The sequence below is a fragment of the Pseudorasbora parva genome, chromosome 4 (genome assembly GCF_024679245.1).
Source record: "Pseudorasbora parva isolate DD20220531a chromosome 4, ASM2467924v1, whole genome shotgun sequence".
Taxonomy (NCBI): domain Eukaryota; kingdom Metazoa; phylum Chordata; class Actinopteri; order Cypriniformes; family Gobionidae; genus Pseudorasbora; species Pseudorasbora parva.
Genome location: NC_090175.1, coordinates 58,499,236 through 58,516,735, shown reverse-complemented (window position 1 = coordinate 58,516,735; position 17,500 = coordinate 58,499,236). Strand labels below are relative to the sequence as shown.

Here is a 17,500-nt window from a genome sequence, read left to right as displayed (position 1 = left end):
TGAGTCAGAACTTGAAATGCCACTCAAACAAACAGACGAATGCTTCAGTGTTTTACTCTTCAGGCTCTGGGGATCATCAGACTGACAGCAGCTGTAAATATCATCTGCAAATGCACATTTCTATGATTCACAACTTGCACGATATCATTTCTATAGTTACCGTATATACCCCAATATCAGACGACCCTGAATATAAGCTGACCCCCATTTTCCAGATGTTTTTTTTTAGGGATATTTTTTTGTGAAAAAAATCTGGTTTTCACAGAAAAATAATTTTATTTGAAAAATTCTAACTGATAATTCATTACAATACAGTGCTGTGACTGGAGCGGTGCTCTGAGGTACAGAAGTGAAAAAGGGACGTCTATGTACCTCACTCACCCCATAACGGTACATATCAGTACGCTAAGAGAAATAGTCCCTTACAGGTACATCGTAGAACATTAAGGGGGCATATTAGTACCTTTTCAGTTTTTACCTGCGGGTACCGCCACAGGGACAGAAATGTACCTTTTTTCTGACCGTTTAGAGAAGGAAAAAAAACATTTTAACACCATTCATTAGATATTTGGATTAATTTGTCACAAATAAAGTGCTCTCTGCCAATGAGTTCAGAAATGAATGAGTGACAAATGAATAACCTTCTCACAAAAATACAATACTTATGTATGTCTGTAACAATGGTACTGTGAAGATATTTAGACCATAACCATCTGCTTTAATCAAACACATCTGACATTATGGTCCTGAAACAAACCGAACGGTGGGGTTATAATAAGACCAGCAGAGCAAATGGGCCTTTACGCTGCACATTACACTGATCTATAATTCATAACCCTGCCACTAATCACCAGCCTGTGGTGTTGGCGCCCTCTACTGTTACCTCTGCTTTCTCCCTTTCAGATACTGTCATAAACGTACTTTTCTATTCATAGCTTGAACAAGAGAAACATGCCTTTAAGCCAGTGCGATGAGAACAGACGCATGAGGAGAATATGTGGAGTTGTGTGTGATATTTCTGTCATGAGTACTGAATCTGTTCACATCTTTCACATTTTATCATTAAAGCTTTTTTTGCATTTGTCAAAACATATTATTTGTCTTAATATTAAGATAATTATCAATTAAACTTTTTTTTCAGGTATGAAAACACTTTCATCTTTTCAAGTATTTCACGTTTTGTCATTAAAGCTTTTTTTTTTGCATTTGTGAAAGTATATTATTTGTCTAAATATTAAATAATTATTCATTAATAAACTGCATTAATTTCATTTTCAGGGATGAAAACACTTTAATCTCTTCAAGTATTTGTGCAGAAATGCCGTGATATGGCCTTCAGAGTCACGTTTTTGTTTTAAGATGTTTTTATTTTTTATTATGTGCCGTTTAAATTCGTTTTAAACGTATTATTTTAGAAATATGTGATATACGTCCCATGTTTATTGATTTATTTCAGAGCAACACGTTTCACTTTAAGGTCTTTTATTAAATGGTTATTTTTATTTGACATTTGAAAAATAGAAATGACACATTCTCTGTCTATTATTTTCAATCAAAATAATACGATTGAATATAGAGTCAAATGGGAAACACGTTTTAACATGTTACGAATGTATTAGGCCTAATATATATTTAAAACAAAAAGGTTGTAGTATTGTTGAAGTAACAATAAACTACAGTGTTGTGTCCATTAACATTAAATATCAAAGGCTATTTTCTGTCAGTATTATTCTTAACAATATGAATGTGAACGAAATATTAGCATGAATAATACGAATATATATCTATAGTCAAATGGCAAACACTTTACAGCATGTTATTCATTTATTTATATTTGTAAAATAAAAACTGTGTATAGTTCTGCCTGTCTACTGTCTTTATTAAGGGTCCATGATCAATAGGCTATGTTTTAAAATGTTAATCATTGTACATCATGGCATGTATATTATATTTACAGAAAAGTGATTTTATTTAAAAGTATTGTTGTTAAAGATTGGCGACATCGATCCAATCAAAATCCACGATTTCTGAATCGTGATTCTGAAACTGCAGTTCTGAAACTGGTGTTCTGATACTGGGGTTCTGATACTGGGGTTCTGATACTGGGGTTCTGAAACTGGTGTTCTGATATTGGGGTTCTGATACTGGGGTTCTGATACTGGGGTTCTGATACTGGGGTTCTGATACTGGGGTTCTGATATTGGGGTTCTGATACTGGGGTTCTGATACTGGGGTTCTGATACTGGGGTTCTGAAACTGGTGTTCTGATATTGGGGTTCTCATACTGGGGTTCCGAAACTGGGGTTCTGATCCTGGGGTTCTGATCCTGGGGTTCTGAAACTGGGTTTCTGATACTGGGGTTCCGAAACTGGTGTTCTGATATTGGGGTTCTGATACTGGGGTTCCGAAACTGGGGTTCTGAAACTGGTGTTCTGATACTGGGATTCTGAAACTGGTGTTCTGATACTGGGGTTCCGAAACTGGGGTTCTGATACTGGGGTTCTGATATTGGGGTTCTGATATTGGGGTTCTGATACTGGGGTTCTGATACTGGGGTTCTGATACTGGGGTTCTGATACTGGGGTTCTGATATTGGGGTTCTGATACTGGGGTTCTGATACTGGGGTTCTGATACTGGGGTTCTGATACTGGGGTTCCGAAACTGGGGTTCTGATATTGGGGTTCTGATACTGGGGTACCGAAACTGGGGTTCTGATACTGGGGTTCCGAAACTGGTGTTCTGATACTGGGGTTCTGATACTGGGGTTCTGATACTGGGGTTCCGAAACTGGTGTTCTGATATTGGGGTTCTGATATTGGGGTTGTGATACTGGGGTTCTGATACTGGGGTTCCGAAACTGGGGTTCTGATACTGGGGTTCTGAAACTGGTGTTCTGATATTGGGGTTCTGATGCTGGGGTTCCGAAACTGGGGTTCTGATACTGGGGTTCCCGAAACTGGTGTTCTGATATTGGGGTTCTGATACTGGGGTTCCGAAACTGGTGTTCTGATATTGGGGTTCTGATACTGGGGTTCCGAAACTGGGGTTCTGATACTGGGGTTCCGAAACTGGTGTTCTGATACTGGTGTTCTGATACTGGGATTCTGAAACTAGTGTTCTGATACTGGTGTTCTGATACTGGGGTTCCGATACTGGGGTTCTGAAACTGGGGTTCTGATACTGGTGTTCTGAAACTGGTGTTCTGATACTGGGGTTCTGAAACTGGGGTTCTGATACTGGTGTTCTGAAACTGAGGTTCTGATACTGGGGTTCTGAAACTGGGGTTCTGATACTGGTGTTCTGAAACTGAGGTTCTGATACTGGGGTTCTGAAACTGGGGTTCCGAAACTGGTGTTCCGATACTGGTGTTCTGATACTGGTGTTCTGAAACTGGGGTTCTGAAACTGGGGTTCCAAAACTGGTGTTCCGATACTGGTGTTCTGATACTGGGGTTCTGAAACTGGGGTTCTGAAACTGGTGTTCTAATACTGGGGTTTTGAAACTGGGGTTCTGAAACTGGTGTTCTGATATTGGGGATTTGAAACTGGGGTTCTGAAGTTGATGTTCTGATACTAGGGTTCTGAAACTGATGTTCTGATACTAGGGTTTTGAAACTAGTGTTCTGAAACTGGGGTTCCGAAACTGGGGTTCTGAAACTGGGGTTCTGATACTGGGGTTCTGATACTGGGGTTCTGAAACTGAAGTTCTGATACTGGGGTTCTTATACTGCGGTTCTAAAACTGGTGTTCCGAAACTGGGGTTCTGATACTGGTGTTCTGAAACTGGGGTTCTGATACTGGTGTTCTGATACTGGGGTTCTGATACTGGGGTTCCGAAACTGGGGTTCTGATACTGGGGTTCTGAAACTGGTGTTCTGATATTGGGGTTCTGATGCTGGGGTTCCGAAACTGGGGTTCTGATACTGGGGTTCCCGAAACTGGTGTTCTGATATTGGGGTTCTGATACTGGGGTTCCGAAACTGGTGTTCTGATATTGGGGTTCTGATACTGGGGTTCCGAAACTGGGGTTCTGATACTGGGGTTCCGAAACTGGTGTTCTGATACTGGTGTTCTGATACTGGGATTCTGAAACTAGTGTTCTGATACTGGTGTTCTGATACTGGGGTTCCGATACTGGGGTTCTGAAACTGGGGTTCTGATACTGGTGTTCTGAAACTGGTGTTCTGATACTGGGGTTCTGAAACTGGGGTTCTGATACTGGTGTTCTGAAACTGAGGTTCTGATACTGGGGTTCTGAAACTGGGGTTCTGATACTGGTGTTCTGAAACTGAGGTTCTGATACTGGGGTTCTGAAACTGGGGTTCCGAAACTGGTGTTCCGATACTGGTGTTCTGATACTGGTGTTCTGAAACTGGGGTTCTGAAACTGGGGTTCCAAAACTGGTGTTCCGATACTGGTGTTCTGATACTGGGGTTCTGAAACTGGGGTTCTGAAACTGGTGTTCTAATACTGGGGTTTTGAAACTGGGGTTCTGAAACTGGTGTTCTGATATTGGGGATTTGAAACTGGGGTTCTGAAGTTGATGTTCTGATACTAGGGTTCTGAAACTGATGTTCTGATACTAGGGTTTTGAAACTAGTGTTCTGAAACTGGGGTTCCGAAACTGGGGTTCTGAAACTGGGGTTCTGATACTGGGGTTCTGATACTGGGGTTCTGAAACTGAAGTTCTGATACTGGGGTTCTTATACTGCGGTTCTAAAACTGGTGTTCCGAAACTGGGGTTCTGATACTGGTGTTCTGAAACTGGGGTTCTGATACTGGGGTTCTGATACTGGGGTTCTGAAACTGGTGTTCTGATATTGGGGTTCTGATACTGGGGTTCTGATACTGGGGTTCTGAAACTGGTGTTCTGATATTGGGGTTCTGATACTGGGGTTCTGATACTGGGGTTCTGATACTGGGGTTCTGATACTGGGGTTCTGATATTGGGGTTCTGATACTGGGGTTCTGATACTGGGGTTCTGATACTGGGGTTCTGAAACTGGTGTTCTGATATTGGGGTTCTCATACTGGGGTTCCGAAACTGGGGTTCTGATCCTGGGGTTCTGATCCTGGGGTTCTGAAACTGGGTTTCTGATACTGGGGTTCCGAAACTGGTGTTCTGATATTGGGGTTCTGATACTGGGGTTCCGAAACTGGGGTTCTGAAACTGGTGTTCTGATACTGGGATTCTGAAACTGGTGTTCTGATACTGGGGTTCCGAAACTGGGGTTCTGATACTGGGGTTCTGATATTGGGGTTCTGATATTGGGGTTCTGATATTGGGGTTCTGATACTGGGGTTCTGATACTGGGGTTCTGATACTGGGGTTCTGATACTGGGGTTCTGATATTGGGGTTCTGATACTGGGGTTCTGATACTGGGGTTCTGATACTGGGGTTCTGATACTGGGGTTCCGAAACTGGGGTTCTGATATTGGGGTTCTGATACTGGGGTACCGAAACTGGGGTTCTGATACTGGGGTTCCGAAACTGGTGTTCTGATACTGGGGTTCTGATACTGGGGTTCTGATACTGGGGTTCCGAAACTGGTGTTCTGATATTGGGGTTCTGATATTGGGGTTGTGATACTGGGGTTCTGATACTGGGGTTCCGAAACTGGGGTTCTGATACTGGGGTTCTGAAACTGGTGTTCTGATATTGGGGTTCTGATGCTGGGGTTCCGAAACTGGGGTTCTGATACTGGGGTTCCCGAAACTGGTGTTCTGATATTGGGGTTCTGATACTGGGGTTCCGAAACTGGTGTTCTGATATTGGGGTTCTGATACTGGGGTTCCGAAACTGGGGTTCTGATACTGGGGTTCCGAAACTGGTGTTCTGATACTGGTGTTCTGATACTGGGATTCTGAAACTAGTGTTCTGATACTGGTGTTCTGATACTGGGGTTCCGATACTGGGGTTCTGAAACTGGGGTTCTGATACTGGTGTTCTGAAACTGGTGTTCTGATACTGGGGTTCTGAAACTGGGGTTCTGATACTGGTGTTCTGAAACTGAGGTTCTGATACTGGGGTTCTGAAACTGGGGTTCTGATACTGGTGTTCTGAAACTGAGGTTCTGATACTGGGGTTCTGAAACTGGGGTTCCGAAACTGGTGTTCCGATACTGGTGTTCTGATACTGGTGTTCTGAAACTGGGGTTCTGAAACTGGGGTTCCAAAACTGGTGTTCCGATACTGGTGTTCTGATACTGGGGTTCTGAAACTGGGGTTCTGAAACTGGTGTTCTAATACTGGGGTTTTGAAACTGGGGTTCTGAAACTGGTGTTCTGATATTGGGGATTTGAAACTGGGGTTCTGAAGTTGATGTTCTGATACTAGGGTTCTGAAACTGATGTTCTGATACTAGGGTTTTGAAACTAGTGTTCTGAAACTGGGGTTCCGAAACTGGGGTTCTGAAACTGGGGTTCTGATACTGGGGTTCTGATACTGGGGTTCTGAAACTGAAGTTCTGATACTGGGGTTCTTATACTGCGGTTCTAAAACTGGTGTTCCGAAACTGGGGTTCTGATACTGGTGTTCTGAAACTGGGGTTCTGATACTGGGGTTCTAAAACTGTAGTTCCGAAACTGGTGTTCTGATACTGGTGTTCTGATACTGGGGTTCTAAAACTGGAGTTCCGAAACTGGTGTTCTGAAACTGGTGTTCTGATACTGGTGTTCTGATACTGGGGTTCTGAAACTGGGGTTCTGATACTGGTGTTCTGAAACTGGGGTTCTGATACTGGGGTTCTAAAACTGGAGTTCCGAAACTGGTGTTCTGATACTGGTGTTCTGATACTGGGGTTCTAAAACTGGAGTTCCGAAACTGGTATTCTGATACTGGTGTTCTGAAACTGGTGTTTTGATACTGGGGTTCTAAAACTGGAGTTCTGAAACTGGTGTTCTGATACTGGGGTTCTGAAACTGGTGTTCTGAAACTGGTGTTCTGAAACTGGTGTTCTGATACCGGTGTTCTGAAACTGGTGTGGTGCAGGGCTGCAGCTGGATACTAATGGATTTTTAAGCCTATTTTTAGGACACAAACCTCGTCTTATATTCGGTTATATACGGTATTTTGCAGTGAAATATGACCCACACATAAGATTCTCAGGTTATTGCTGTCGTTTCTTCATCGTTGTTGTTCCTTCTCGGATGCATGCAGCAGCGGCCGGATCCAGTGCAGATACCGGGACAGTTTGGTGAACACAAGTTCGTTATCACAGCCTCGGACCGGCAGAGAAAGGCCCGTCAGGAACGCCGTCTTTCCCTCCACTGTAGCAACGGGACTCCCGGACTTCACCTCACACCGCTTCAGTTTGGTGCCGATGGAAGCACTAGCTGCATGCCTCTCCATACAGAACATCTTATTGGTCATTAAGAACGTGAGATTGAGAGAGTCACGACAGTCGTCCAATGAGAGGTAAGAGTGGCTGGCTCCGCCCATGACCACACCCTCTCGGCCCGCCCCCATCAGAATGTTCTCGCTGTAGTCTTTCTCCGGTAGGCAGAGCGGGATAATGGACATGTGCTCCGGAAATGGCTCCTTCAGCTCCAGGAAGGCCAGGTCGTCCTCCGGACCGGATGCGTATCGCTTATGAGGAGTCCAGCTGGAGACCCCCAGCGTTACGCTTGAGTCACGGACCGCTGGAAGACAACAACACACACTTAAAAGGGTTACTTCACCCAAAAGCTCCCACTACTGGCTATAGTCTTTAGTCTAAATAGCTCCTCTACTGGCTGTAGTCTTTAGTCTAAATAGGTCCTCTACTGGCTGTAGTCTTTAGTCTAAATAGCTCCTCTACTGACTGTAGTCTTTAGTCTAAATAGCTCCTCTACTGGCTATAGTCTTTAGTCTAAATAGCTCCTCTACTGGCTGTAGTCTTTAGTCTAAATAGCTCCTCTACTGGCTGTAGTCTTTAGTCTAAATAGCTCCTCTACTGGCTGTAGTCTTTAGTCTAAATAGCTCCTCTACTTGACTGTAGTCTTTAGTCTAAATAGCTCCTCTACTGACTGTAGTCTTTAGTCTAAATAGCTCCTCTACTTGACTGTAGTCTTTAGTCTAAATAGCTCCTCTACTGACTGTAGTCTTTAGTCTAAATAGCTCCTCTACTGGCTGTAGTCTTTAGTCTAAATAGCTCCTCTACTTGACTGTAGTCTTTAGTCTAAATAGCTCCTCTACTGGCTATAGTCTTTAGTCTAAATAGCTCCTCTACTGGCTGTAGTCTTTAGTCTAAATAGCTCCTCTACTGGCTGTAGTCTTTAGTCTAAATAGCTCCTCTACTTGACTGTAGTCTTTAGTCTAAATAGCTCCTCTACTGACTGTAGTCTTTAGTCTAAATAGCTCCTCTACTGACTGTAGTCTTTAGTCTAAATAGCTCCTCTACTGGCTGTAGTCTTTAGTCTAAATAGCTCCTCTACTGGCTGTAGTCTTTAGTCTAAATAGCTCCTCTACTGACTGTAGTCTTTAGTCTAAATAGCTCCTCTACTGGCTGTAGTCTTTAGTCTAAATAGCTCCTCTACTGGCTGTAGTCTTTAGTCTAAATAGCTCCTCTACTGGCTGTAGTCTTTAGTCTAAATAGCTCCTCTACTGACTGTAGTCTTTAGTCTAAATAGCTCCTCTACTGGCTGTAGTCTTTAGTCTAAATAGCTCCTCTACTGGCTGTAGTCTTTAGTCTAAATAGCTCCTCTACCGGCTGTAGTCTTTAGTCTAAATAGCTCCTCTACTGGCTGTAGTCTTTAGTCTAAATAGCTCCTCTACTGGCTGTAGTCTTTAGTCTAAATAGCTCCTCTACTGGCTGTAGTCTTTAGTCTAAATAGCTCCTCTACCGGCTGTAGTCTTTAGTCTAAATAGCTCCTCTACCGGCTGTAGTCTTTAGTCTAAATAGCTCCTCTACTGGCTGTAGTCTTTAGTCTAAATAGCTCCTCTACTGGCTGTAGTCTTTAGTCTAAATAGCTCCTCTACTGGCTGTAGTCTTTAGTCTAAATAGCTCCTCTACTGACTGTAGTCTTTAGTCTAAATAGCTCCTCTACTGACTGTAGTCTTTAGTCTAAATAGCTCCTCTACTGACTGTAGTCTTTAGTCTAAATAGCTCCTCTACTGACTGTAGTCTTTAGTCTAAATAGCTCCTCTACTGGCTGTAGTCTTTAGTCTAAATAGCTCCTCTACTGACTGTAGTCTTTAGTCTAAATAGCTCCTCTACTGACTGTAGTCTTTAGTCTAAATAGCTCCTCTACTGGCTGTAGTCTTTAGTCTAAATAGCTCCTCTACTGACTGTAGTCTTTAGTCTAAATAGCTCCTCTACTGGCTGTAGTCTTTAGTCTAAATAGCTCCTCTACCGGCTGTAGTCTTTAGTCTAAATAGCTCCTCTACTGGCTGTAGTCTTTAGTCTAAATAGGTCCTCTACTGGCTGTAGTCTTTAGTCTAAATAGCTCCTCTACCGGCTGTAGTCTTTAGTCTAAATAGCTCCTCTACCGGCTGTAGTCTTTAGTCTAAATAGCTCCTCTACTGGCTGTAGTCTTTAGTCTAAATAGCTCCTCTACTGGCTGTAGTCTTTAGTCTAAATAGCTCCTCTACTGGCTGTAGTCTTTAGTCTAAATAGCTCCTCTACTGGCTGTAGTCTTAAGTCTAAATAGCTCCTCTACTGGCTGTAGTCTTAAGTCTAAATAGCTCCTCTACTGGCTGTAGTCTTTAGTCTAAATAGCTCCTCTACTGGCTGTAGTCTTTAGTCTAAATAGCTCCTCTACTGGCTGTAGTCTTTAGTCTAAATAGCTCCTCTACTGGCTGTAGTCTTTAGTCTAAATAGCTCTTCTACTGACTGTAGTCTTAAGTCTAAATAGCTCCTCTACTGGCTGTAGTCTTTAGTCTAAATAGCTCCTCTACTGACTGTAGTCTTTAGTCTAAATAGCTCCTCTACTGACTGTAGTCTTTAGTCTAAATAGCTCCTCTACTGACTGTAGTCTTTAGTCTAAATAGCTCCTCTACTGGCTGTAGTCTTTAGTCTAAATAGCTCCTCTACTGACTGTAGTCTTTAGTCTAAATAGCTCCTCTACTGACTGTAGTCTTTAGTCTAAATAGCTCCTCTACTGGCTGTAGTCTTTAGTCTAAATAGCTCCTCTACTGGCTGTAGTCTTTAGTCTAAATAGCTCCTCTACTGACTGTAGTCTTAAGTCTAAATAGCTCCTCTACTGGCTGTAGTCTTTAGTCTAAATAGCTCCTCTACTGACTGTAGTCTTTAGTCTAAATAGCTCCTCTACTGACTGTAGTCTTTAGTCTAAATAGCTCCTCTACTGGCTGTAGTCTTTAGTCTAAATAGCTCCTCTACTGGCTGTAGTCTTTAGTCTAAATAGCTCCTCTACTGACTGTAGTCTTTAGTCTAAATAGCTCCTCTACTGACTGTAGTCTTTAGTCTAAATAGCTCCTCTACTGGCTGTAGTCTTTAGTCTAAATAGCTCCTCTACTGACTGTAGTCTTTAGTCTAAATAGCTCCTCTACTGGCTGTAGTCTTTAGTCTAAATAGCTCCTCTACTGACTGTAGTCTTTAGTCTAAATAGCTCCTCTACTGGCTGTAGTCTTTAGTCTAAATAGCTCCTCTACTGACTGTAGTCTTTAGTCTAAATAGCTCCTCTACTGACTGTAGTCTTTAGTCTAAATAGCTCCTCTATTGGCTGTAGTCTTTAGTCTAAATAGCTCCTCTACTGGCTGTAGTCTTTAGGCTCTGGACAAAACATCCTCAGATATTTGTGTCATCGGAGGATTTTGTCCAGAAATAAAATACATAAATATACGATCATTCGAATATATTGCCGGGTTTCTACTGATACAAAGCCATGTGCTAAATTACTGAAGTCACCCTTTAAAGTGACCTTATGTTTTTAATGGTATGGTTGGTTTGTGCTCACCGAGAGTGACGTGCCGCTCCTGCAGGACTGACATACACAAAGCTGATGTCAACACCGACTTACGGCCCACAATCACACCGTGACAGATAACATCACTGCTGGCGTTCATGAACCGCACCTGCACACATCATCATCATCGTCATCATCATCATCATCAACATCATCAGTGCTAGGGATGCTGGGTAATGTGGTCGGTTCTCACCTCCCATGGGCACTGGCCATCAGGACAGAAGCTGGACTTCTCCGTCATCCCACACGGGTTCTGAACTGAGAACATGGAGGAGGTCAGTGTCACATGATCCAAACGTTCAAAGCAGCCAATGAGAACACAGATATAGTGTTGTAGTACTCAAGACCATTTTTCGAAGGTCTCGAACCCACAAAGTCTTGGTTTTGGTCTCAAACCCACAAAGTCTTGGTCTCAAACCCACAAATTCTTGGTCTTGGTCTCAACCCCACAAAGTCTTGGTCTTGGTCTCAAACCCACAAAGTCTTGGTCTCAACCCCACAAAGTCTTGGTCTCAACCCTACAAAGTCTTGGTCTTGGTCTCAACCCCACAAAGTATTGGTCTAGTCTTAACCCCACAAAGTCTTGGTCTTGGTCTCAAACCCAGAAAGTCTTGGTCTTGGTCTCAAACCCACAAAGTCTTGGTCTCAACCCCACAAAGTCTTGGTCTTGGTCTCAAACCCACAAAGTCTTGGTCTTGGTCTCAAATCCACAAAGTCTTTGTCTTGGTCTCAACCCCACAAAGTCTTGGTCTCAACCCCACAAAGTCTTGGTCTTGGTCTCAACCCCACAAAGTCTTGGTCTTGGTCTCGAACCCACAAAGTCTTGGTCTTGGTCTCAAACCCACAAAGTCTTGGTCTTGGTCTCAACCCCACAAAGTCTTGGTCTCAACCCCAACAAGTCTTGGTCTCAACCCCACAAAGTCTTGGTCTCAAGCCCACAAAGTCTTGGTCTCAACCCCACAAAGTCTCAGTCTCAACCCCACCAAGTCTTGGTCTCAACCCCACAAAGTCTTGAGGGTTCAGGCACAGGTCTCAGATCAGTGATCACAGGTCACAGGAGTCACTGCTGAAAGTTGACTCGTCTTGCAGTGAAGATGGCAGAAAGTGCAGAGCCCATCTCTACCGCGGCAGAGAAAGCGATTTTAATTCCAAAATCTAAAGCCATCTCTGGAAGTACGTTGGGTTTTGGTCGGTAGGAGGTAAAATTGTTGATTCATGAGATAAAGTTATATGCAAGCTATGCAAGATACAGTTAGCATACCATGCCTCATGGAGAGAGAGAGAGAGAGAGAGGGCGAGAGAGAGAGAGAGAGAGAGAGAGAGAGAGAGAGAGAGAGAGAGAGAGAGAGAGAGAGAGAGAGAGAGAGAGAGAGAGGTCTGCAGTCTTGGCCATTAGTTAATTTACTTGTTTTGGTGTAAGTAATACTTTGTCAAACATGTTTAAACTTAAATAGACAACCTACACAAGTAGTTATGTCCCTTTGTATCATTTGTCCTGTTATTGACGTAATGCGCGTCATTGACAAAATGCACACCCAGATGTTCGAATAGTTCGAATGTTTTTAGAGGCAAAATTCAAAAGTCTTTTTTGAGCAATTTTGACAGCCATAGAGTATAAACCAGTAAATGAAATTTTTCTGAAAACTGACGTGAGCACGTGTTTTTTTTTACTGGAGAGGTTGAAATGTCACATGTAAACGTGGCCGAGGTCTTGATAAAAAAAGTTGGTTTAATATTTGATTGATTGATTGATTGATTGATTGATTGATTGGTTGGTTGGTTGATTGGTTGGTTGATTGGTTGATTGGTTGATTGGTTGGTTGGTTGGTTGGTTGGTTGATTGGTTGATTGGTTGGTTGGTTGGTTGGTTGGTTGGTTGGTTGGTTGATTGGTTGGTTGGTTGGTTGGTTGGTTGGTTGGTTGGTTGGTTGGTTGGTTGATTGATTGGTTGGTTGGTTGATTGGTTGGTTGGTTGGTTGGTTGATTGGTTGGTTGGTTGGTTGATTGGTTGGTTGGTTGGTTGATTGATTGATTGATTGGTTGATTGGTTGGTTGGTTGGTTGGTTGGTTGGTTGATTGGTTGGTTGGTTGGTTGGTTGGTTGGTTGGTTGGTTGGTTGGTTGGTTGATTGATTGGTTGGTTGGTTGGTTGATTGGTTGATTGGTTGGTTGGTTGATTGGTTGATTGGTTGATTTATTGGTTGGTTGGTTGGTTGGTTGATTGGTTGGTTGGTTGATTGGTTGGTTGGTTGGTTGATTGGTTGGTTGATTGGTTGATTGGTTGATTGGTTGATTGGTTGGTTGGTTGATTGGTTGATTTATTGGTTGGTTGATTGGTTGGTTGATTAGTTGGTTGATTGATTGATTGATTGGTAGGTTGATTGGTTGGTTGGTTGGTTGATTAGTTGGTTGGTTGATTGGTTGGTTGGTTGATTGATTGATTGATTGATTGATTGATTGATTGATTGATTGGTAGGTTGATTAGTTGGTTGATTGGTTGGTTGGTTGGTTGATTAGTTGGTTGATTGATTGATTGATTGATTGATTGATTGATTGATTGATTGATTGATTGATTGATTGATTGGTTGGTTGATTGCCCAGCCGGATCTCTGCAGTACCGTGAGGCGAGCAGCTCCTTCCGTTGCTCTGAAGCCTGTAGCCTCGCGTGCAGAAGCACCGAAACGCGCCGGCCGTCGGCTTGCAGAAGTGTTCGCACGCTAACGGCCCGCCAGACGGACACTGGGATTTATCTGAAAAACATCACGACACACACATCACTAGCATCACTTTCACTGGTGTACAGCATCACATTCAAATACATATCCAAATACATATCCAAAGTAGGTCTTAATTCTATAATCTATATCACTGATCTGCCAACATTGTCTCTCTCTGATAAATTAAAATAAGCTGATAACATCACTGTTTACTCCAGAACGACTGTACAGCCAAATCTAATTCTGCTGCAGTATTGTCCTGTTTAACACTGAAGCTGCTCTGACACAATCGGCGTTGGAGAAGAGCGATAGAAATAAAGATGACTGATTGACACTCACCGGTTTGACAGTCGGCTCCACCGTACATGTCGGGGCACGTGCAGGAATATCCGCCGATGCCGTCTCTGCATGTTCCGCCGTGTTTACACGGGCTCGAGCTGCACTGATCCCCGTCTGAGAACGGCACGACGGGAGGGAAATATAAAGCTAAGATCAGTTCAATATGATGCTGAGGAGGCTGCATGTAAAAGTAAAGAGCAGATCAATAATAATTAACTACACTGCCCAGTCCGTTTGGATTTAAATAGGCTTAAGAGTCAATCCTGATCTCAGGTGAAGTGAATAACACTGATGATCTCTCCATCACCTGTTAGTGGGTGGGATATATTAGGCAGCAAGTGAACATTTATTCCTCAGAGTTGATGTGTGTGAAGCAGGAGAAATGGGCAAGCGTAAGGATTTGAGCGAGTTTGGCCAGATTGTGACGGCTAGACGACTGGGTCAGAGCATCTCCAAAACTGCAGCTCTTGTGGGCTGTTCCCGGTCTGCAGTGGTCAGTATCTATCAAAAGTGCTCCAAGGAAGGACCAGTGGAGAACCGGCCACAGGGTCATGGGCGGCCAAGGCTCATTGATGACCGTGGGGAGCGAAGGCTGGCCCGTGGGGTCCGATCAAACAGACGAGCTACTGGAGCTCAAACTGCTCCAGAAGTTAATGCTGGTTCTGATAGAAAGCTGTCAGAATACACAAAGCAGCTCAGTTTGAGGCGTCTGGACCTGTCAGGGTGACCTCTGACCTCTGACCCCTGACCCCGCCGAAAGCACCAACAGTGGCCCGTGAGCATCAGAACTGGACCACGGAGCGATGGAAGAAGGTGGCCTGGTCTGAGGAATCACGTGTTCTTTTACATCACGTGGATGGCCGGGTGTGTGTGTGTGTGTGGCTTGTTAATGATCCAATCAGAGACTCTTAAGCATTTGCATATTTAAATCCAAACAGCGACCGGCAGTGTGAGCTATCATCTATGAAAGGGTTGTGATTTATTTATCAGTTCATTAGTATAATGGTCATTTCATTTAATTCAAGCATGATACAATTTTCTAAATGTGACTTACCGTAGTATTTGGTCCAGAAATCATTCTTTACAGGGGAAAAAATAGAGTTGTAATGAGTGAAACTGTTTCTGTTAAATTACTTTGAAGAATAATCAAAAAAAAAAATATATATATATATGTATATATCATAATTATGAGTCTTTTTTTTTTTTACATAATAATGTATTTTTTTCTTGATGGGAAGAGACAATTATCCCGCGCTCAAGCGAAAGAGCTCGAACTTCATCAGAATGAGACTGCTCACTTCAGAAGATAACAACACTTATATTGTCTTCTTGTGATCTAAAACTGGGCGAGTAGCGCTTCGCTGTCTAAATTAGCCGGTGATATCTTTTCATACAACGTCAAAAAAATAGATTTTAACACAACTTCTTGCACTTTGTTTGCCCTAGACTAGTGGCGATAGAAAAAACTAAAGGTTGTTTTCGATGTAAACATCCTCATCTTTTAAAACACGCCTCAAGACCCCGAGCTCCGTTTCTAAAGCGCATTCTCAGTGCAGTGTAAAGCCCTCATTACCGGTTCCGGCCAGCAGGCGGCGCTGTCAGTCAGCACATGCTTCAATATTGATTCAAAGAGCTGATAGGAAAGTATTACAGAGATGCTCGGCTAAACAAGATGTCTAACTTCTATGTGCTGTTCACACTTTACAGTGAGACCTACATGTATATTAAGGTAAACTTCATTAGAATAGTTATGAATGTGTTAAAGGGATAGTTCACCAAAAATGAGGCTGATGTTTATCTGCTGACCCTCAGGGTATCATAGGTGTGTTTGTGTCTTCAGTAGAACACAAATGAAGATCTTTAACTCAGCCGTTGCATAACTCTGATCATAATGTTAGTGTCCCCAACGGAGCAAGCCAAGCCAAAGGCGACCAAAGGAACCGACACTCCATCAGGGCATGATGGAGGAAAATAAACCTTAGAGAAACCAGACTCAGTTCTCCTCTGGCCTATTAACACACAGCGGAAAGAATACAAATCAATATACCACTATGTAATCAGCTTTCACTGCGGCGATCACAAGCGTGTATCTTGACCTCCCTCACCGGAAGTGGTCGCGCAGTGAAAGCTGATGTACATAGTGTTGTATTTGCGGTAACAATGATATAAATACTGTTCTGTTTCTCTCATAAACCGATCGTTTCGTACCTTAAGACATCAATGTGTTGTCACGAGCTGCTGGGTTTAAGATGTTTTTTTTACTCTCATATATTCTCAACTAATGCCATTGCATTATTCGACTGGCACAGCAACGGTTGAGTTAAAAATCTTCATTTGCTCTCGGCTGAAGAAACGCACCGCCGTCTCAGATGCCCTGAGGGGTCAGCAGATAAACACCACAGGCTCATTTATGGTTATCCCTTTAACCCTTAAATGCATACCTCGGGTCATTAGCGACCCAGACATCTATCACTACCCTCCTCCTCCTCCTCCTCATTCATTTTTTAAAGTTAGATATCAACTTTTAGGAACCAGTATTCCTCAATCAATCTACTTTAAACAATATATCAAAAAAAATAATAATTCAATTATAATTAAACGCCTGTTTTTCTGCTAGTTTTTGGTCAAAATTGTATAGGGTCGCTAACGACCCGGGGTGTGTAAGAGTACGCTTTTGTTTTCTGCACTATGATAAATGAATCTATAATGACGAAATAGGAGCATATCAGCTTTATTCCACAAGGTGGAATGATACGCAATGATGAAGTGCCGTTACACTCATAGTCACTGCAGGCAGGAAACTAAACCATAATCGGCAAAACTTGAAATATCTCAGAGATTTACTGCAGAGAGCGAGAACTGAACACAGTCAGATATTAGAGCCACTGATGACGATCTGCTGAAGAAGCTGTCAGAGAGGGAAATATTGATTTAGAAGACGTTGAACATGAGTTTGGAGAATATGCGTGAGATGGCGAATATGAGCAGATGCTGAACGAGCTCTGATGAGGACAGATGATGACGGGATAAAACATCTGCTCTAACTGAACCCTTACAAGCTCCAGAAGGGAACCAAATGTGCTTCATTTTATTCTTCTGTGATTGCTAACATCAGGAGTTTTATATATTATCCTGACAGAAAGAGATCTATCAGAGTTAGATATAGAGCTGGGTCACTAAAGACCCCAATATGTAGGAATGGCGAAACAGTCACGCAATTAAGGGTTAACCACTGTGACCAAACAAAGCTCGCTGACTGACCCCTCGTGTTTAGATCTGCAGTTTAAGTGATGAGGTCAGTGATGAGGTCAGTGATGAGGTCAGTGATGTGGTCAGTGATGAGGTCAGTGATGTGGTCAGTGATGTGGTCAGTGATGAGGTCAGTGATGAGGTCAGTGATGAGGTCAGTGATGTGGTCAGTGATGAGGTCAGTGATGTGGTCAGTGATGAGGTCAGTAATGTGGTTAGTGATGAGGTCAGTGATGTGGTTAGTGATGAGGTCAGTGATGAGGTCAGTGATGTGGTCAGTTATGAGGTCAG

The 17,500-nt window shown here is 42.9% G+C and overlaps 2 protein-coding genes across 2 annotated transcripts in view; both read right to left on the bottom strand.

Annotated features, from left to right (window-relative positions):
- Positions 1 to 2,011: 2,011 nt before the first annotated feature.
- Positions 2,012 to 7,097, bottom strand: LOC137073827 (serine-rich adhesin for platelets-like). The gene is made up of 5 exons (XM_067442528.1): positions 7,094 to 7,097; positions 6,601 to 6,999; positions 4,654 to 6,285; positions 3,673 to 4,506; positions 2,012 to 3,525 (listed from the first exon to the last, which is right to left on the bottom strand). The coding sequence occupies exons 1-5, from the start codon at positions 7,095 to 7,097 to the stop codon at positions 2,012 to 2,014; spliced, it is 4,383 nt and encodes a 1,460-aa protein (XP_067298629.1).
- prozb (protein Z, vitamin K-dependent plasma glycoprotein b) overlaps positions 6,339 to 17,500 on the bottom strand; it is a 14,341-nt gene continuing 3,179 nt past the window's right edge. Inside the window, exons 3-8 of the mRNA XM_067442350.1 lie at positions 15,015 to 15,039; positions 13,961 to 14,074; positions 13,523 to 13,654; positions 11,099 to 11,163; positions 10,897 to 11,014; positions 6,339 to 7,641 (exon numbers count right to left, since the gene is read on the bottom strand). Coding sequence (XP_067298451.1) covers positions 7,127 to 7,641; positions 10,897 to 11,014; positions 11,099 to 11,163; positions 13,523 to 13,654; positions 13,961 to 14,074; positions 15,015 to 15,039 — 969 coding nt within the window. The 3' untranslated portion in view covers positions 6,339 to 7,126. The remainder of the gene's footprint in view (positions 7,642 to 10,896; positions 11,015 to 11,098; positions 11,164 to 13,522; positions 13,655 to 13,960; positions 14,075 to 15,014; positions 15,040 to 17,500) is intronic.

Coding starts and splice junctions, on each gene's coding strand:
- LOC137073827 (XM_067442528.1), bottom strand. Junction 6,286..6,600: donor ACCCCAGTATCAGAACACCA/GTATCAGAACAC, acceptor CCCCAATATCAG/AACACCAGTTTCAGAACCCC. Junction 4,507..4,653: donor ACCCCAGTATCAGAACCCCA/GTATCAGAACCC, acceptor CCCCAATATCAG/AACACCAGTTTCAGAACCCC.